This window comes from Sturnira hondurensis, unplaced genomic scaffold (genome assembly GCF_014824575.4).
Source record: "Sturnira hondurensis isolate 20B ecotype Veracruz unplaced genomic scaffold, ASM1482457v3 Scaffold0004136, whole genome shotgun sequence".
NCBI lineage: Eukaryota > Metazoa > Chordata > Mammalia > Chiroptera > Phyllostomidae > Sturnira > Sturnira hondurensis.
In genome coordinates this window covers 52,073,200-52,095,146 of record NW_028076767.1, presented here as the reverse complement: position 1 = coordinate 52,095,146, position 21,947 = coordinate 52,073,200, and the positions used below count along the sequence as shown (strand labels likewise).

Sequence of the window (21,947 nt, the reverse complement as noted above, 5' to 3'; positions counted from 1 at the left end):
TGTGCCCATTTTTTAAATTGGATTGTTTATTTATTTGATATTAAGTTATATGAATATTTTATAAATTTTGGATAGTAACCCCTTATTGGATGTATCATTGGTAAATATCTTCTTTTATTTGGTAGATCGTGTATTCATTTTGTTGATGGTTTCTTTTGCTGTGCAAAAAGTTTTTTAGTTTTATGTAGTCCCATTTGGTTTTGTTTGTTTTATTGTTTGTTTGTTTCACTTCTCTGAGGAGTCATATCAAAAAAGTATTACTAGAGAAATGTTCAAGATTTTACTGCCTATATTTTCTTTTAGGATTTTTATGGTTTTAAGACTAACAGTTAAGCCTTTAATCTATTTTTAAGTTTATACTTGTATATGATATACCAAGGTGGTTTAGTTTCATTTCTTGCCTATATCTGTCCAATTTTCTCAACACCATTCATTGAACTGACTGTCTTTACCCAATTGTATGTTTTTGCTTCCTTTGTCAATGATTAATTGACCATATAGGTATGGGCTTATTTCTGGGCTCTCTATTCCATTCGATTGATTTACATGCCTCTTTTTATGCCAACACCATGCTATTTTGATTACTATAGCCTTGTAGTATAGTTTGATATCTGGCAGTGTGATACCTCCAACTTTGTTCTTCTTTCTCAAGATTGCTGTTTTGTGGTTCCATATAACTTTTTGTGTTATTTGTTCTAGTTTTTCAAAAAACACCATTGATATTTTGATAGGAATTTCACTGAATCTGTAGATTGCTTTGGGAAGTACGGACATTTTGATGATATTAATTTTTTTATCCATGAACACAGTATATGCTTATATTTATTTATATCTTCTTCAATTTCTTTTTAAATTTCTTATAATTCTTAAAGTATAGGTGTTTTACCTCCTTGACTAAAGGTAATCTTAGGCATTTTTGATGCAATTGTAAATGGTATTATTTTCTTTTTTTTAAATTTTTTTTAAAAGGCCCTGGCTGGTGTAGCTCAGTGGATTGAGCACGGGCCTGTGAACCAGACGATCTCGGTTCGATTCCCAGTCAGGGCACATGCCTGGGTTGCAGGCCAGTTCCCGGTTCCCGGCAGGGGACGCACGAGAGGCAACCATACATTGATATTTCTCTCTCTGTGTCCTTCCCTTTCCCTCTAAGATAAATGAATAAAATCTTTAAAAATTTTTTTTTAAGTTTTTATTTACTGATTTTTAGAGAGAGGTGAGGGGAGGGAGGAAGAGAGGGAGAGAAACATCGTCATGTGGTAGACTCTCAAGTGGCCCCCACTGGGAACTGGCCTGCAACCCAGGCATGTGCCCTGACTGGGAATTGAACCAGCTACCCTTTTGGTATTATTTTCTTAATTTCTATTTCTGGTAGTTCATTATTTGTGTATAAAAATGCAATGGAGTTCTGAATACTTATTTTGTATCCTGCTACTTTACTGAATTGCTTTATCAGTTCTAGTGGGTTTTTTTGTGTGGAATTGTTAGGATTTTCTATATATATTATTATGTCACCTGCAAATAATGACAGTTTTATTTCTTCCTTTCCAATTTGAATGCCTTTTATTTCTTCTTGTTTGATTGCTGTGGCTAGGACTTCCAGTGTTATGTTGAGTAAGAGGGGTAAAAGTGGATATCCCAGTCTTTTTCCTGATTTTGAGGAAAATACTTTTTTTTTCACTGCGTGTGTTGAGGTATCTCCCCCCTATTCCCACTTTGCTGAGAGTTCTTGTCATAAAAGGGTGCTGGATTTTGTCAAATGTTTTTCTGCATCTATTGATGTGACCATATGACTTTTAATGTTTCATTTTGGAAAATAACATGATTTTTTAGTGCTTCTTCTTGGTCTCAGAGATAGCTTTATAGAACACCTCTGTTTTGGGGCAAGAAAATCAGAGTGGACACAAAATAACTTTCCCAACGAATGCAAATAGTGAGAGTGCTGTGAGCAGGGTTTGGAAATGGATGAAGGAGGTGTCAGAGGTACTCAGCAAACAGGCAGCTGGGAAGAGCAGTGTGATCAGAATGAGTGGTAACAGGATACTTGCCTTTCTGTTTATCTTCAATTGCAAAATGAGCAGTGTCTCCTAATTTGAATATCCTTGCTAGGATGTATACTTATTTCTGCTTGGGTTTTCAAACCTACTATATGCCAGACATCATGTCAGGTGCTACGGAAATCATGAAAAATCCTCTGTTCTCAATGAGCTTCCAGTTTAATAGGGAGTGCAGACAAAGAGACAACACAATGAAGGGATTGGTACAGAATGCTATAGTATCACACCAGAGGACCACCTAACTCAAATTTGGGGTTCAGAGAAGACTTCCTGGGTGAAGTGACATAGAAGACCAAAAAATGAGTAGGAGTCAGAACGGAGCTGAGGAATAGGGCCCCAGAGAGGTTCAGAAGGAGGGAGTGGCACAGGCCCGGGGGCAAGCAGTTCATCAGCGCTTTGCAGTGTCTGTTCAAAGTCATATGGATAGTGGAAAATGAGAAATGAGAATTAGGTTTGATAACTCCAATGTTATTTTCAGTACACGGATGAATACAAATAAGCTCTCAAAAAAGAATATGGAACAAATAAAATAGGTGACAGCAGAACTCTTCTTTTTGAAGTGCTGTGGAGGCAGCAGTTATCCACCTTTCCGGCTGTCCCCTGTCCCCTTAGTGGCAGTTCCTAATGTACTTCAGACTGAGGGTCACAGTTTAAAGTCCCCTAGTCTAGAGAGGAAAAAGATCAGAGAAGCAAGGATTGAGCCCTGGTAATGGTCACAGGTTGAAGGTAGAAGAATGAAAAAAAAATGTAATCGACATAAAAAATTAAAAACAGGCAGCAGAAAAGGGGGAATAAACCCAAATAATGTCAGGTTGTAGAAGGCAAGGAACAACACTGTATCAAGAAATTTTTAGAGATTTGTATAGAGATCAAAGAGAATAAAAAAGAGAGGTGGTTGTTAACTGTAAGACACTGTTGAGTGGAGAGGAGAGGCATGAATAGAAGCCAGTTTGCAAAAAATTGAGACGGGAGTAGGTGGTAAAGAAATGAGAAAAGTAGGCATAGGCCAATTTGGTGTCAAGGAAAGTGAAAAACAGTGCCTTATGAGCAGACAATAAAGCCACAAGAATGATAATTTGTGATAAAAAAGAGCTGTGTGTGTTTAAAAATGACACAGAGGAAAGAGAGATAAGAGATAGAAACAGATAGAAATGAAACAGATAGAGATAGAAACAGAGTGGATAAACATGGCGTTGCAATATTCCAGGAATCAAAGAGTGATGATATCAAGACAAATGTGGGGGTTAAGTAAAACAAATGCTAAGAGACTAATTTGAGAAAGAAAATATTGCTTGATTTGTCTATGGTTCCTGCCTGTTATGGAGATCAGGATGAGAGAACACAGGCCCTGGCTTACTTTATGTTTCCATCTCTGCTTTTTTTAAAAAGATTCTCTCCAGGTTATATTTTATACTCTATCACAGTGTGCACATCTGAAATCTAATTATTAGAAGGCTGAGTAGGAATGTGGGCTAATCACTGTGTTCCATTGCCCAAGTGCTCTTCTCAACCAAAATTGAGGAGGTAGGAGGCATGGAAAAATGTATTCATCCTGATGAATTGTGAGGTTTTAATGTCTCCTGGACCTGAAATGCGTCTACGGGAAACATGGAGAATAACAGTCTCCTTGGGGAATGTGGTTGCTGCCCTGTCTTCTGTTTTGTTTCACACCCGTTTCCTGAATCACTTGTGTTGTGTACTGACTCTGATCAGGTTTTGCCATTGGCTTGCTCTTTGGAAAAGCAAAATGAATCTTTTTTGCTCTGCATGTAATGCATGAATTTATCAGCATACTTTTAGTCATGTACATTAAAGCAAATAAGTAGAAGTTACTGCTAACAATAATGACAATTTAGTGTATAGTCTCACACTTTTGCACAAAACATTTTGTGTTTCATCAAGTTCACATGATACTTTCAGTGGTTTTCTGTTCCTGTTACTGTGACCTAATCGGTTTTAAGTGTCATTATACTTATGCTCACCTAGAGTTTTCCACTTATGCTGCTGGCCTCATGCTTTCACATGTTTTGTGAGACAAATTCTTAGAAAATATCAAAGCTAGGATGAAGTACATCTGAGTTGCAACCTTTGCAATTTTAACATGACTTTACACTCACATATTTTGCTTTGGTGTAAGATGTTGAAAAAGAGACCTCATCTACTTTTCAAAGATAATTATTTATAGTTAGGACTCCTATATGCAGATCTTAAATTCATAGTTTTGTCAACCAACTAACAAAGTGTAAATTTCTTTAAGACTGGGACGCCTTGTACCTGTGGCATCCAAATATTATAATGTGGTAATATGTAGACCTTGTGTTTGAAGCTGTAGCATTCCTTTCATTGTGCCAACAGCAAGTGTCAAGAGAATCAGTTTAGTTTCAAGAATATGTACTTTTCACCAGATGATCAAGCTGAATTTGTCAAGTTAGCAATGAGTAATGAGTTTGTGGAAATAACTTTTTCTAGGTTCCTTTGTTTTTAAGAAATGGCAAAAATAGAGTAAAGCATTCTGCTCATAAGAGATGAAATGTGTCTTCAAATATATTGTAATAATTTAACACCTTCAAATTTGGCTAGCTAAAGAAAGATTAGGGATTGTATTAACTCTTGGCAGTTGGTTGGATCAAAGCGAAGAGGAGGGTCTATTACCCTAGTTTCCAATATACTATTAGCATTACTAGAATTGAATAATATCCAGTAATTGCCAAGCTGTTATCCAGTGTGATCTCACTACTAGGTTATGGGAAGGGCTTCCCCCCCCATCTTTTGGGGTTTTTTGTTGTTGTTGTTCAGCCTCATTCCTCTACATAACCCAGGACAATGATTTATTTTGAATAAATGTTATTTACTGTCTGACTTTATACTCATGGAAGAATATTATTTTTATAATCTTCTTAACTACATTGAAGCCTCCTTTAAAAAGCAGAAAACATAACGATTTTATCTCCTGTAGCCCCAGCATAATAGTATAGAATATAGTAATACTTAATGCATATCGATGACCTGAACATGTTGTAATATAATTGACATCATCTGATGAATCATGTTTGACCAATAGAGACAATTGCACTGTTTTGTAGTATCTTTAACACTACCCTTAAAGGTTTCAAGTAGAAATTTTGAATAAACTTAAGATGTTATGAGAATCTTACTGTGGGATAAAAATATACAAACTCAATTCATGAACTGGTTCTGACTGAAAATTTAGACAGGGTGCCAGCACGGCGGAGGAGTCATCTGGAAGCAATGCGGGCCTGCAGCCTGCAGCCCAGCTCCAGACGTTGATGGCTGATCGGAGGTGTGGGGAGAAAGGAGGAAAGGGAGGTTATCAAAGCTCATTGACCTGTCAGTCCTGACTAATTAAAAAAAAAAGTAAAACTCAGATTTAGAGAAACCCCTGTGCCTCAACTTTTTAATCACTTTTTTACTACATATACACTTGACTAAGTTTATCCAGAACTGCTTGCAACATAACTTTATGATTGTATTTTTATGTTATTATTTGTGTATTGTGTGTGTAACTCCACTAGATCAATCTCCATGACTGTTAGGCAGGCACACCTTTGTAACCCCTGTGGCAGCAAAGTGCTTGGCATGTATCATAAAATGAACGTGTTTGTTCATCATTTTGTATTTCTGAAATGTTTCTTGCATTTCATTTTAGAATCAGACAAATATAATAGTAAGCTCTCAATAAATCATTCTTCAAAAAATAAGTTTCTGACAACCATCTTTTTATTGATTCTTAATCCAAACACTTGCTAACTTTGTTTTCCCTTTCTGCTTTGGAACTAAATTCTTGTTTTAATGAAGTCTTATCTCCAGTAGCAATAATATCCAGTATAAGTTTATTATTTACCTGTTTATCCTTATTGTTCCTAATAAGTTATGAATCTTTCAATTATAAGATTGTTTCTTCATCTTTCTGCCTCCAGAGAAATATGGGGGTTAATAGACACTAGTAAGCCTTTGTTAAGTGTCTTGTAACAATATTACTTCTTAGATCTACCTCCTACCAGCTGCTATTTTCTTTCTCTGTAACTGTAGATTGGCAAACCTTAAATATATTTATCTTTCCTACTTTCTTGTCAAATAGGTATGAAAAGGCAAAACATTTGCATGAACATTCATATTAGAGGGAGAGTACTAAACAGGGATTGATAGTTTCCTTAAGATACATTGAATTTCCTAACTGGGCATGGCTCAGTTGGTTGAATGTTGTCCCACAAAGCAAAAGGTTGCCAGTTCAATTCCCTGTCAGGTCGCATACTTAAGTTGTGGGCCTGGTCCCCAGCTGGGCTGCATTCGACAGGCAATCAATTGACTTTCTTTTATACAATGATGTTTCTCTCCCTGTCTTTCTCCCCCTCTTTACCTTTCTCTTAAGTAAAATTAAAAAAAAAATAAATACATTGATGGCCGTAAGTCATGTGTTTGCATATCAACTACACAGTATTTCACTGTGTTAAGATGTGATGACCCTTCTCAGAGAGAATGATTAATATCAGGCTAATTTTATTTCCTCCAGAAATTTTATTTGGATATGTAAAAGAGTGAAGCACCCATGGTATATACATTTTTTCAATTAAAAACGCATGAAATGTTTGCCCATATTTCCCAATAAATGTTTTTCTATATATGTCCATATGTGCAACTGAAAAAATGGTACCTCTCATCTTTGCTTTTCTGAGACACATAGTAGCATTATTTGCCTGTAGATAGTGGGATCTATCAGCTTCTTAATGGTTCTTCCCACGGCTGGACTTGAAATGTTTTTTAAATCATTGTTTCTCAACCACTGATACACATGCAATCAAAGAAAATCAGAGAAAGCTTAAAGAAGCAATGGTTTTTTTTTTTAAGCAGGTATTTATAATAAAATAGTCTCCAAAAATTTCCATGGGATTTTTTATATCCTTAAAACCCATTGTAAATGAAAAAAATGAATAATGAAACATGCAGTTATTTGACAGAGTAAATAGAAACACAAAGCTATAAAGAGTTGTGAACCATTGCTCTGGCGACTGGCTAGCAGTTTCAGTTTCTAAATATCAGATAAAATAAGTACACTCAAGTTTTATTTTTTAAATTAAAGTTTTAATTCTGGAGAAAGTAACAATTAAAACATCTTTTTAAATACATCACTTTACATTTACTAAAATCTTATGGAGCAGGTAGAACCGATTTAATAGAGTAAGTTTAATGGCTTATGACTTACTAATAGTCATATAGGCATGCCGAAGAGTAGAGCCCACATTTCTCAGTGTTGTGCTTTCTCTGTTCAATGGTGTGATCTCATTCTGCATGCACCTTGATCTCACCTGGTCAGCATATTGTCATGAATTCTTTATGAGATTAATAAAATGCCAGTGTTGACCCTTCGTATATGATTTGATAATTTTATACAGGGTATCTATCATTCTTTGGGGGATATTTTGAGCAAATTAATATTCATGTAAAATGTTGCCACATTACTCATTAATTGTTGGATATTTTAAGTATCACCACTGTGTACTTTATAGTTTCAGTCATGCTAAAAGAACGCTTAAAGCCATGGCTAGTAACTTATTTTGGAACAAGAAACACTTCCCTTTAACTATGGAAGTTATTATGTTAATTGCTATGAACACTATTTCTGCTCAGTGTTTCTAGAGCTAGCCAAGTTCAGTTAGCTTAGAATAATTTTTCCATGTATAAATTCAATTCTTGGTTATATAAGGTGTTCAGCTTATGTACTTTATCTTTATTATTTAACAAACAGGAAAACATCAAGTGAAGAGGTGTTTATATATAACTCTTGGAAAGAAGGAAGTTTACTTTGTGAAAACATTCTATTGTCATAGCTTTCAGTTTTAGGCAAAGTAGTTTTTATATATCACCTAAATATTTATAAATATTTTCTCTGTAAGACTGCTCAAATATTATGTGAAGGGTAACAAAATATGTTCTGGGGATGAATGCTCATTACTAGTCACAGTGCAGTTTCTGTTGAGGCCGGTTTTGCTGCTTCTACTCACCCCACCATGTTGCTCATCTCTTCATTGCATCGGTACCTACCTGGTGTCTTCACAGTCTATAAAAATTTGCTCTAAGTTGATTAGTAAGAGACTAGTTTTATTTCAAAAGATTTCATTTTTGTATTTAAAATAATGAACCACTTCTAGTAAAAATGTTTTCAATTATAAAAGCAGACTTTAGGGAGTAAGAGAGGGGGTCCGACTCACTCTGAAATCCTGTCACTTGGTGTTATGGGTTGAATTGTGTTCTGTCAAAATTCACTTGTAAAAGCCCTAATTTTCAGTACTTTAGAATATGACTGTATTTGGAGACAGAGCCTTTAAATAGGTAATTAAGGTTAAATGAGGTCATATGGGTAGATCCTAATTAAATCTGACTTGTGTCCTATAAGAAGAGGAAATTTGGACACACAAAGAGACACCAGAATGCACACGTACATAGAAAGGACCGTGCGGGGACACAGCAAGAGGGTAGCATCTGTAAGCCGAACACAGAGGCCCCAGAGGAAATCAACCTTGATGACACTTCGATCTCAGACTTCTAGCCTCCAGAACTGTAAGAAAATAACTTTCGATTGTTTAAGCCACCCAGTCTGTGGTATTTTGGTATAGCAGCCCGAGAAAACTAGTTTACTGAGTAAATGCTTATAGTTTAGTTCTATTTATGTTTGTAGTTGTAACAGCAAACTCTCTGAAGTCTTTTCCTCTGCTAATGGCAATTCCATCCTTTCAGCTGTTCAGACGAAAAAAAAAACCTATGGATTTATTTTTGACGACTCTCTCACCCACCCAGACTTTTCAACAAATATAATGGCTCTCTGTATAAACTTTAAACACTACATACCACCCTCTCTACCTCTATAATCTCTTGTCTAGATCATTGCAGTTGCCTCCCAACTGGTGTTCCCGACTTTACACTTGCTCTCCCACAGGCTGTTCTCTATGGAACGGCCAGAATTACTCTCCTACAACCCAATACAGAGCCGGTCACACTGCTCCTCCAAGCCCACTGGAGGGGCTGAAAAACCTTGCCTGTTCATAGACATGTTGAAAACATAAGGAGAACTACTGAAAGAAATATGTCAAAAATTATACTAATTAATGGAAAGACTCTGAAAGATTTTATTTTATTTTATATATATTGTACAGTGTGGTTTTATTATTTTGCTAACTCAAAATACTCTTGAAATAGAAAAAAGAATAGACATAAAAACATGTTTGGCTTCCACAGATAGATCATAATTTTCTGATTTTATACCATATACAATATTAATACCTAGCTTGCCACACAGCACTCTGGGGGCTAATTTACTCAATAAAGAGACTTCAAAGAAGAAAAATGAATCATAAACCATTACTGCTCAGCACAGACAGGAAGGCACTAATAATAACTACAAAGACAAAAAGGGATCATCTGTAACCCAGGACTAAAATTAGTAATAATGTTGAAGGGAGTTCTACCAAATTATGTTTTCCAGAAGACAGCCATGGGCCCTTGTCCTGGAAAGAAGACTGATCACCTCCATTAGCCTTGAAACCAAAGCAAAGACTTTTGGATGAGGGCATTTAATTATAATGTTTATCTGATCACTCTGTAGTCATTTACATAAACAAGATGGCTTAGAACACACACACATTTGGGGGAGTGGGGGGACAGTAAAAATTAGTATTTGGTGAAGAGCGTATTTTAAGCCAAACAATCCAACACCATAAGTCAAAGTTATTGACATTATATACTGGCGTTTTTAAAAATATAGGCATGTGCAGATGCTACCCATTCTATTGCCTTTGGGTTGTTGGACTTTCCAGTCCCATAACAATGATGGTAACAACGACAGTAATGACGATACTTAACACTGACATAAGATTTATTTATGCTGGATCCTGGTGCTTTCACTTATATCAACTCATTTTATCTTTGTAATAATCTTGTGAAATTGATTACTATCATTATCCCCACTTTAAGAAAACAAATATAGAGAAGTTAAGTAACTTGTCCGAAGTCGCTCAGGTTAAGTGCATGGATTTGACTTAGTATGTGAAGATTGGCTAAAGAACAAAAGTCCAGCGTTCTAAGCACTTTTGTACCTAAAGACACATTTGCATTAATACTTCCATCTTATGACTAGAGCCACTAAAAATTACTTTGCATGAAATTGACAGAAAAATTAATCCAAATTTTATATCTCATTACATTGCTGTCTCTAGTTTTTTTTTTCTTTTCCTTTTCTCTTCTTTTTGTAGTTTTGGATTGGAGTTATGTGACTAAGTTCATCAGTATAGGTGAAAAAGAGGAAAGTGTGGATTTTCTTTTCATTTTACTATTGATTATTTAGAATATCTGCCTTTGACATTTAAGAACATAAGATCTAAATAGCTAGAGCCTTCTTTGAACCCACAAAGGAAGGGTTGGGTAGAGAGATCTTTTTCCTACTTCCTGCCCCAGGGTGCGGCCTCTGAGAACTGTCTGCTGCGATTTCGCAGGTCAGAGGTGCAGACTGAGGAAGAAGCAGTGCGCCTGTTTCCTTGAGGGAGCAGTTGTCACGTTCACCTTACCCAGGAAACAGTAATGATTTTGTTGTTGGTTGGCTACCATGATATCTATGATGTATAAAATGTATCTTTTAGATTAAAAATGTATTTTTCCATTTTGAAATTTGTTCACTGATGAGGAATGTAACTAATAAAAGATAGTCTTGACAAAGGTGGCACAGGTGGCTAATGTCCACTAGTAGACCTGACTCTCCAAAAAACTTTTTCTATGAACTCACCATTTTTATAACAAATTTCTTAGTATTTTCTGAACAGCACTGTGAGAATGTCGGTGTGCTCTTAAGAATGGAGTGACACATTTTGGCATGACAAGGTACAGTCACTCTGAGAAACAAACCAGGACCCTGAGGGAATGGCGCACACACAAGCCAAGTGAAGGAGGTCCTTCCGGGCCGGGTTTAGATGACACTGAGAAACGGGAGTCTGGAGAGTGGTGGCATGGTATCGTAATGAGAGGACAGGGCTGCTGGGTGTTTTAGGGGGAATATCTTAGAGGAGACAGGTTGTGAAAGGGGAAGCGAGGCAGCCCACACAGAAAAATGTAGATTCTGTCATTTGCTTGGGAGCCGTCTCGTTCATCTGGGTATGCTGATGGAAATGGCACAGACTTACATCCAGAGGAAGCATATACTAACGGAAGGAGCAGAGGTTTCAGGGTCAAAAGGACCTGCATTCAAATCTAATTCTACCAGCACATATGGCTGTCTCCTCCGTTTGTAACGTACAGAAATCAAACTATCAAACTGGAAAACAAAGTGCCTCATATCATGCTTGCTGTGGCTGTACAGAATGCAGAATACAGCTAGACTGGAACTAGGCAATGTTAACTAAAGGAATTTCCTTTGCCTACTCCATCTCCCAAGGGCTCCATTTACAGTGAGTACAGACCAGAAATCCCCTGTCTTACCTCATCCTTTCCATGGTACCAACCTGCTGCTTAGCTGCCCTTTCTCATTTTCAAATGGGCACAAAAACACCTGTCCCACCACTCATGGGAGTGATTTGAGATTTGATATTGTATCAAAGCATTTTATAACCCACAGAACAACAATATATAAGGTACTTATAGTGAACATTTACTACATTCTAGGAATAGCACTGGAAGTTTTACTTACATTAAGTGCCCTTTTAAAGCCTCAACACAATGCTGCACACTTATGATAATAGTTTTTGATGTAAAATGTGTTAATAAAAGCTCAAAGAGGTTGTGTGATTTCCTAAGTTCAAATAGGTCTAAAGGGGCAGAGTCAAGATTCATTTTGATATTACTTTTGAATGGAGGCTTTACTTCTCTTCCCACTCAGAACTCAGGATTTATTAAATAAATAAGATCGTGGGTGGTATTAATAAAAAAGGGAGAGGGGTTGGGAATCACTGACTAACCTGCCCCTTCAGCAAAGCTGACAAAGAAAGCATCCTGATAAAATCAATGCTTGTGTTTTAGAATAGACCTCCGGAAAACCTCAGGCCTTCATACATTTTTAAAATAGTTTTTATGTAGTGCGTATAAAGTAAAAAGGAAAAAATAGATCCTTTAGATAAAAAAATATGGTATGTCATCCCAGCCAGATCCAAGCTGAGAGTTTTTTTGTAAGTTCCATTCTAGCCATATTGCAAACACATACACAAATGACAAATAACACAAAAATAGGAAAAACATAAGGACTTCCTTTGTTTTTGGAAAATAGAGTGGGAAACAACAGAAAGTTCTCAGAAATACAGAGAAATATTTTTTCATAATTGCTAACATCTCCTTTAGGCATTAAGATGGATTCTGTTCATAGTTTTAATAAGTGCTAATATATCTCCTTTAGGCATTGAGATACAGTTCTATTTATAATCTTAATACAGCTGTATTTTTACTCTTTATAAAAATAAGTTCTCTCAATAAAAACAGGGTATTTTACCAAACTAATCTATGATTTCCATCACTAAAAATGTAGGCATACACCCCAGTTTCTAGTTTCTTAGAACATTTGGCACAATAGGTTTTAGTCACTGGAATGAATACTTGCTCAGGAAAGCAGCACTGCCTAATTCAAGGTGATTTGGTGGTCAACATCTGTTTTCCAGCAAAATGGAAATTCCATGAGCAGAAACACTGAGCTCCTTGAGAATACATCAGTGAAGAGAATGCTTCTGAGCAGCTGCTGAGCAATTGTACCTTAGCCAGTTGGTCCCAGATCTGGGGTCTTCACTCCTTATTACAGCCCTGCCAGACATAGTCGTGTAAGCCCCCTTTTAATCAAGTTATTGGTTTTATTGCTGTTGAGTTATAGGAACACCTTATATAGTTTGGATATTAATGACTTATGAGATATGTTGTTTTCAAATATTTTCTCCCATTACAAAGGTTGACTTTTCACTTTGTTGATTGTTTACTTTGCTATCCAGAAACTTTAGTTTGATGTGGTCCCACTGTATATTTTTGCTTTTGTTGCCTGTGATTTTGATGTTATATCCAAGAAATATTGCTAAGACCAATGTCATAAAGCTTTTCCCTCTGTTTTTCTAGGAATTTTATAGACTCAAGTCTTACATTTAAGCCTTTAATCCATCTTGAGTTGCATGCTGTAAGATAAGGAAGGGTCCAATTTTATTTTTTTGCAGCTGGATATCCACCATTTGTTGAAGAGACTATTCTTTTTTAACCACTGTCTAGTCTTGATGTCCTTGTCAAATATCCTGACTGTGTATGTATATTTCTGGACTCTCTATTCTGTTCTATTGTTCTATATGTTATGAAATCAGAAAATGTCTGTATTTTTCTTCTATCTCTGTATTTATGTCAGTACTATACTCTTTTGATTACTGTAGCTTTGTAATATGTTTTGAAATCAGAAAATGTAAGGCATTCAACAACTTTGTTCTTCTTTCTCAAGATGGTTTTGGCTATTCAGGATCCTTTGTGGCTCCATATGAATTTTAGGATTTTTTTCCTATGAAATATGCCATTGGGATTCTGATAGAAATTTCATTGACTTTGTAGGTGACTTTGGGTAGTATGGGCATTTTAATAACACTAAGTCTTCCAATACATGAACACTTTTTTATCTTTCATTTATTTGTCTTCTTTCTTTTCTTTCTGCAATGTTTTATAGTTTTAAGGGTAGTTGCCTTTCACTTCCTTGATTAAGTTTATTTCTAACTCTTTTATTCTTTTTGATGTTATCATAAATGAGATTGTTTTCTTAATTTTCTTTTCAGATTGTTCATTGTTAGTGTAACTGATTTTCATCTATTGATTTTTGTCCCACAACTTTGCAGAGTTCACTTATTCTACCAGTTTCTTGTGTGTAATCTTTTAGAATCTACTCTTTTCCTCATTATATAACTTCTTTTTTATTTATTAATTTGCTTTCTAATTAAGAATGCATGCAAGAGAAAAACAGTAAAATCTACAAAATATCAACATTAAAAAAATTCTCCCTTAAATTTAACTTGATGGTGTGATTCAATATAGAATTCTAGGTTCACAATCATTTTGCCTCATGCTGTTCATAGTATTTCTGAGAGAAAAGTCTGATCCATTCTATGAAGTCATGTCCGTGTGTATGCAGTACTGCAGGGAGGATTTCCTAGGTAAACAATAGTTAGTTCCTGTGTTTTCAGCTCCAACTCTTACTTTACTTCTTTGTTGCGTGTGAGCCTTTCTCTGAGCCCAGAACTCTTTGGGATTCTACTGGGTAGGCCAGATTCCTCCTCCACGGCAGCTGGTGTTTAAAAGTGGACTGCCTAGTTTCAAATTCTGGCTCTGACTTTCCTAGCTGTGTCACCTTGGCCAAGTCACTTGTCCCTGTATATTTTCATATGCATAATACTAGTATTTTAAGGATTATGTGTACAAGTACTATTATTGCTATTATTCCTTTGTTTGGCTTTTTTAAACATCTTGCTTTTCATATTCCATTGGTTTACATATCTCTTTTGTTGACATTTCCAGCATGTTTATTTTTATGCTGTTCCTTTGCTTAATGAATTCTGGGTAATGAAAGAAAATAAGCTTGTGAGTTCAATTCTTTTTAAGCCAGAAGCTAGATCTGGTTCTGAATTTTAGAAAATATTCAGCAATTTAATGGCTTTAGTGTTATTTCTTTTAAAAATAATTTACATTTTTAAATAAATTATTCTCTTTATATGCACATAGTATCTTTAGTATATTTTACCGTATATACTAATGACTATCTGGTGATCTAATGACCCAGAACCAAAATTGAACAGGAACTTTTTTCCTGTAGATTCGTAGCAATGGTAGCAAAACTCTTCTAATGCTGGTTAGAGTTTACATCTCTTTAACACATTGGAAGCAAAATGAAGAGAGCGTCAGAACATTAGAGAAGGCCTAGTGTTCTTTTTGTGTTACATCAAGGTGAAAGTTAATAGTTTTACTACATTTTGTGAAAGACTGAAAAAGTGAATCAGGATTAATACTGATTGTGATCATGATGATAGCAGCCTCAGTTTCAAAACTTCCTAAATACATGCCAGGTAATTCATATATATCCAGTTACTTAATCTTCACAATAGAATGCTTGAATAAGTTGCTCGTGGCCACACAGCCAGTAAAGAACAGAGCTTGCTGACACAAGGCCTGTCTTCCATGACTACATAGGGCCAATCTGGGACCTAGGAACCTGTAGCTTTGAATAGCTTGCCTTGATAAACATCTATTAAGGCTTGGTAGGTACATTTGTTTCCCTTTTGCTATAGCTTCTTCCTCTGTTGCCATAGAGGTCATTGCAGCTACTTGTGGATATGCAGCTTGCATATCCATTCCCTTAAAATCCTGTCACAAAGTTCCTCATTGGAACCATCTGTCCTCTTAGAGGCTCAGCTCTGAGTGAACCCCGCTGGGAATCCTCTAACCTCCTTTAGCGAGAGCAGGAACCATGCTGTCCATACTGCCAAAGTCAGGTGGAGCTTCATGCAGTCAGTGATAGACACTCAAGTTTGAGTGTTCAGTGATGAGTGAGTAGTGGTAAAGAAAACAGATTCAGTTCCTGATGTTGAAGACAGAAGAGGGACTGTTGCTTAGGCAGACGGATTTACCAGGTGGAAACTGGAAGATATTTTCCTATAGGGGTAATGTTAGAAGTGGTGGTTAGGTCCTGCAGTTCTGTTGATACCGCTGTAACTTCAGTCCAACTAATTTTCGTCTTACACAACATTATGTGGCTTAATCTGGAAGCCCAACCACCATTTATACAATGTTTCTATAAGAAAAAGCTTTCCAAATAACAAGCAGTAGGATTGTGGATGAATTTTTGGAAATAAACCACTTGTAAATCAAAGTTAACTTTCTAAAGCCCTTAATTTATTGGTCATCTTTTCTTGTGTCTTCTCATTGGTTAGTAAAGTTATAAAGAACATGAGATCAGAAACCATTTTCCATTACATAATAGTATCACTCTTTCCTTTTCTCTCTGCTGCTATCTCCACCCAGCAATTGTTATGGCTCTTTATGTGTAGTAGATACTCAAAACCTTATGGGTATTGGTTGTTCAATATTTAATATGGCTATCAGAATAAAAATAATATGTCCTGAGATATCTAGACTTCAAATTAGCTTTAATTTTGAGTTACATAGCAAAAGTTATTAATGATCTTTATAATATGAATTAAATAACTGCAACTTCAGGTGGTATGTTTTTACAATATTAAAAAGTAAGTAAATTATAATCACAGATTTGGATGTTTAGTATTTTTTTCCTCTTGATTTAGGATTTAGAGGCAATTGGTCATTTCAAAGTCTAGAAGGCATGCTGATTTGAAAAGTCCCCAAAGCCCCGTGTTCTAACTTTTACTTTAAAAAACTCTCTCTGACTGGGACAGGAAATGACCTCTTCCCAGGAAATACTATAGAGAGGTCTAGTGCCCTGGCAATACGTCTCTTCTGCTTTTTGTAAATAGTCTGTCCCAGAATAGTGTAGGGTGACCTAACCTCTTATCTCTTAATTGGAGGAAGGCCATGACTAGGGAAGAAAGACTCATATTCCACGTTTGCTTAGAGTACAATGACAAAAAAGGTGCTCATTTCACAAACTGCACATTTTGCCTTTTCAGGTGTAACTGTGTGGAACCCCATAATCCCAGCAATGACACACTGAAGGAATGGAGGGAGTCCAACGTTTCTGCCTCTGACATAATTTGGGAGAACCTAACTGTGTCAGTAAGTGAGACATTGAAAAAAAAGTCATATTTTGAATTGCATTACAGTTTTGGGGCTTTTGTTAACATTGTGAATGAATTACCACCACTAATGCAAATTTTTTTAATGCATATTACTATAAAAGTGTTGGTTTTTTTCTTAATTTTATTGAAGTATTCATCAGTAAACTGGGGTTTTTTATTATTAAATTTTTTCTCATAGTCAGTAGGTCTGAAATGCTATAAAAGCACACATACACAGCAGAATATGAATAGAATAACTGAAGGCATATTAACTGAGAACGGTGCTGACCTGCATGAAACCATGTGGCAGAATTAAGTTGGGCTTCTGTGTAAAGAAACCAAAACTCTTTTACTTTGCTCTGCAATACTGGCCCAGCTCTTCAGAATATGCTGATAGTGAGGGGCTGTTTTTTAGTGTTTTATTGTAAATATTGAAGTCTTTGGGAAGAACAGAAGTCAATCTATTAACAAAATTCTGGCACCTCCTTCAGGAAGAGATTTTTTAAAGATTTTTATTTATTTATCTTTAGAGGGGAAGGGAAGGAGAGAGGGAGAGAAGTATCAATGTATGGTTGCCTCTTGCCTGCAACCCAGGCATGTGCCCTGACTGGAAATCAAACCTCGATCCTCTGGTTCGCAGGCCCGTGCTCAATCCACTGAGCTACACCAGCCAGGGCAGGAAGAGATTTCTTTTATTTTCTTCTTAACTCCTGCTCAGGAAAGAGGATTGCAACATATTTTGCACCTTAAATCCTGTATCTTTTAAAAACTTCTATTTTGCTCATTTCTGCTTTGTGGTTTATTTTCTCTCACAGCTATACTTCTCCATTCTTAGGAATCTATCTTTATGTTTGTGCACTTGTTTTTTCATCTGTATTTGCTTTCCTTACTTCTGTTATGTCAAATCTAACAGTTGAAAAAATTGAAAAGGCTCTTCTTTTTATGAATATTTTAAAAATCTGAATCAACCTAGTTTCTTTTTTATTCTCCTCAGTTACAAACATTAGGATCCAAAGCTGCTTCTTTCTACTTTACCTACTTGTATAAGCTCAAATCGCATTGTAACATCAGCATAAAACTGTGTGAATTCTAGTTCATTTTGTGAAACATATCACTTTACTAAGTGAGACAGTTAGTGGAACGAAGGAATCTGTTTTGTTTCACAAAAATTATAAAACTCTAAATGTGATTTTCTAAAGTTGAGGTATAATTAATATACAACACTATCTTAGTTTCAGGCATACAGCATAATAATTTAATATTTGTATGTATTACAAAGTGATGACCATGATAAGTCTAGTGAACATCTGCCACCATACGTAGTCACAGAATTTTGTTTTCTGTGATGAGAACTTTTAAAGTCTACTCTCTCAGCAACGTTTAAATATAAACAGGATTTTTGTAAGAGCACTTAACCTATTGCCTATTTTGTCAATTTTCCTCATTAAATGTTTTCTTTAGAATCAACATAAAATTATTTACACTCTGTTTAAAATGTGATCTTGACTTATTTTTCACTGCCTTTATTTTTGCCCTCGTCATTTTCTTTAGACCAAGCCCTCGCTCATCCATGTAATGATGACCACTGATAACTATGCCATGGTTGATCCATGCAGTGGTGTAACTTCCGTCTGTTATTTTCTTTTCTGTAAACAATAAGGATATCATCTCTAAAGAATCAATTCAAAAACCCCTGTAGTCCCATCTCCAAATTATTTGATGTGCTAATTTACTCTATGTGTTTTATATTCTCTGAATAGCTTAATGCTAAATAATAATATTCATCCTATATAGCTGCAAGACTCACAGAACAGTGGATCTGGCTTGCCATGAGTTGACTTTAGCTATTAGAAGTTTTAGAGTCAAGCAGAGTAGAGTGAACAGTGTGTTGCAATCAAAGATTATGTAGCACTGTGTTTAGCTTATTTTTAAGTTCTGTCAAATTTTCATATTTCTATTGGTTAAACGCAGTTTTGCATTAGATAATGGCTAATGTTGACCAGAAATAGCCTTTATCACCAAAGGGAATGATACATAAGAAAAGACTTTGTAATTTTTAAGCAGGTGATGACCATTAAAATTGTTTTGTTTTAATTATTATACCAGGGCTTCTTATTTAAAAATTTTTTTATACCAGGGTTTTTAAAAAAGCATCATCACAAGTATCACCTAAACCATTTTACTAATGAAGTTCTGTGCTAATGGCTATTATAACCACTTCATAAAAATAACAATATAATATTTGCTTTATATAGTGTACATTTGACATATTTTTTAAATTGAATTTGTGCACATCTCATGGTAGTTACTGCCTTGCTGACTCACCAAGGCCACAGAACTTTAGCTTTCTTCGATTCTCCCAAACTGCTCTGTGCATAGTGAGTGTTCCCTAACTATTTCATGATTATTTTGAAAAGATACTCTTATATCACAAATGTACTATTTAACATGTCTTGTTTTTATTTATTTTTCAGCTTTACTGAGGTATAATTGACAAAAATTATGCACATTTAAGGTATTCCACATAAAGTTTTGATACATGTATGCATCACGAAGTGATTTCCACAATCTAGTTAACATACCAGTCTCTCACATAGTTGCCTTTTTTGTATGTGTGTGAGAACAGTTAAAATGTAGTGTTTTAGCAAATTTTGACTCTATAATATAGTATCATTAAATACAGCCACTATGTGGTGGATTAGATCCTCAGAAACTATTTAGTCCCCATAACTCAACCCTTTAGCCAGTATTTCCCCATTTTACTGCTCAGCTTTCCCGCTACTTTGCCTAATAATTGCTGTACTGGTATCTCTGAGCAGGAGCAGGAGAAGGAACAAAAAAACACCCCCAAAACAAGAATTCATTTTTGGTACTTTATTTTTCAGAGTCTAAGAAAGGAAAATTAAAGCTATAATTAAGACCTGAGGGATTTTTCTTTGGTTTTTTCAATTAGCCAAGTTGTTGTGCTCTGTATTAGCTTAATATGAATAATTGGAATTCAACCTTAGCTAGCAAGGAAGGTATTTGCAGTTAGATTAGAAAAGGGGAAAGAATTCTTTCCGATAATTACAAGGTGTACTAACAATATTTCTTAAGAATCCTAGCCTTAGGGGTAGCTGCCCCAATTAGATTTACTGGTTGGTTGTTTTTTCTTGGATAACAGTGTGGTTGTCTGTGGTTTACTCTAGAATCTTTAGAAAGTATTTGTTTTCTGTTATACAGGGACTCCACAGCCTGAGGCATTGCTCAGTGGGTGGACTCTGTGTTGGTGACTGATCTGTCAGTCTCTGTTTTTCTTTAAGCTCTCTCTGTACCACGGCACAATTCCATTTCTGTTCTGGTCCAGAATATCTCTAGGATGGATGAGGTCACTGGTTTACTTAAACAATTATTTTCTCTGTTTTAAAATAAAAATACTTTAGTAGACTAATCTTTAAAATAAAATAAGAGACATCAAAGTGGTTTTAAAAGAAAATTTTCATTTTCTAAATATTAGTGTTTAAAATGTTCAAGTGTTTAAAATGTTCAATGTTTCTTGGACTAAGAACATTTTTTTGACTTTGCTGCCACCTCATGGCCAAGGCAATAATTAGAAATGATCCTTCAGGACTTACAATAATATACACCAGGGGAAAAAAAGACGGCGGAGAGGTCGTGCTAAATATGAGCTTGGTCTTGTGCATAGAGTAACATTTTTTGTTTTGTTCTGTGATCTGAGTTCAGGCCCAATCTTTGACTCACAGTTTCATTTCAGTAATAATGCCGGGTTAGCCAAAAAGTCCTAATGTATTGTTCTGTAAAATAAAAGACACACTTTTCATTTTCATCAATAACTTTATTGATTTTGATATTTTGAGTCTGTCGGCTATCTCCTGTGTGATAACATTGATTGTTCTCAATTAATGTCTCAATTTGATCACTATCAACTTCAACTGGTCTACCCACCATGGAGTATCGTCCACCGAGAAATCTCCAGCACAAAACTTTGCAAATCACTGTTGACACCTTCCATCAGTCAGAGCACCTTCTCCATACACTGCACAAATCTTTTTTGCATTGCAACTCTGTTTTTACCTTTCTTGAAGTAATAAAGCATAATATGCTGAAACTGTGTGTTTTCTTCCATCTTCAATATTAAAATGCCTACACAAAAATTCACCAATTTTGATGTTTTTTTAAATGCCTGCTGATATGACAGCTGTCATAACAATATAATGAAATTGTTTTGAATGAAGTTAAAGACAACTAAGTGCTACTAGAGCATCATACAGGAAAAAACCCAATAAACTTTTTGGCCAACCTCAGAGTTTCTCATCTTTTTTATAGCTTTTGGACTCTACAGTTTTACAAAATCGTGCTCTTCTTTAATAAGCAGTAGTATTTCCGCCCTGGGCACGTATCTGTACCACAGCTCCGCTGCCACCAGCAGCAGTGAGGTCACAGTAAGTGACTTAAACTCTCCTTGTCTCAGTTTCCTCAGACACAAAATCGAAATAATAACATCTACCTATTTTAGAGGCTTGATGTGAAAGTTAATTAAGATAATGCATTTAAATTAATTAAGATGTATTTAAATGATTTGGCACACTGACCCTAGTAATCTCTGGCTGGCAAGTGCATCATGTTTGCAACAAATATGGTGTTAGGAACTTGGTCGATACAAGGTTAAATACACATCGATTGGTAAATCAATTCGTTTTATAGATTTAAATTTACTTTTAAAAGGCAAACATTTTAAAAGTGGTTTGTGTTCAAATTTTACACAATATAGATCTTTAATATTGCTCACTCCCTGACCTATCCAGACAGAATTTGTCAAGTGTAATGTGCTGTCCGTTAAATCACTGTGAGAGCCATGGAGGGAACACTTGGGCGACTCCACTCCAATGGATCTTCAGATGTTAGGTTGCTGAAGGAGCTGTGTCTGTTGTTCTCTTAATTGCCCCGTTTGTTTTACCTCCTCTGGCAGGAATGCAAATCTTTGCATGGAGAGTATGTTGGACGAGCCTGCGGTCATGATCACCCATACGTTCCAGATGTTCTGTTTTGGTCAGTGATCCTGTTTTTCTCCACAGTTACTCTGTCAGCCACCCTGAAGCAATTCAAGACCAGCCGTTATTTTCCAACCAAGGTACTTAGACTACAGTTT

The 21,947-nt window shown here is 35.7% G+C and overlaps 1 protein-coding gene across 7 annotated transcripts in view; it reads left to right on the top strand.

Annotated features, from left to right (window-relative positions):
* Window positions 1-21,947, top strand: part of SLC4A10 (solute carrier family 4 member 10) — a 262,715-nt gene that overhangs the window by 201,199 nt on the left and 39,569 nt on the right. For all 7 annotated transcript variants that reach the window (XM_037044586.1, XM_037044585.1, XM_037044584.1 and 4 more), the window contains 2 exons: window positions 16,691-16,796; window positions 21,768-21,929. In XM_037044586.1, coding sequence (XP_036900481.1) covers window positions 16,691-16,796; window positions 21,768-21,929 — 268 coding nt within the window. The remainder of the gene's footprint in view (window positions 1-16,690; window positions 16,797-21,767; window positions 21,930-21,947) is intronic.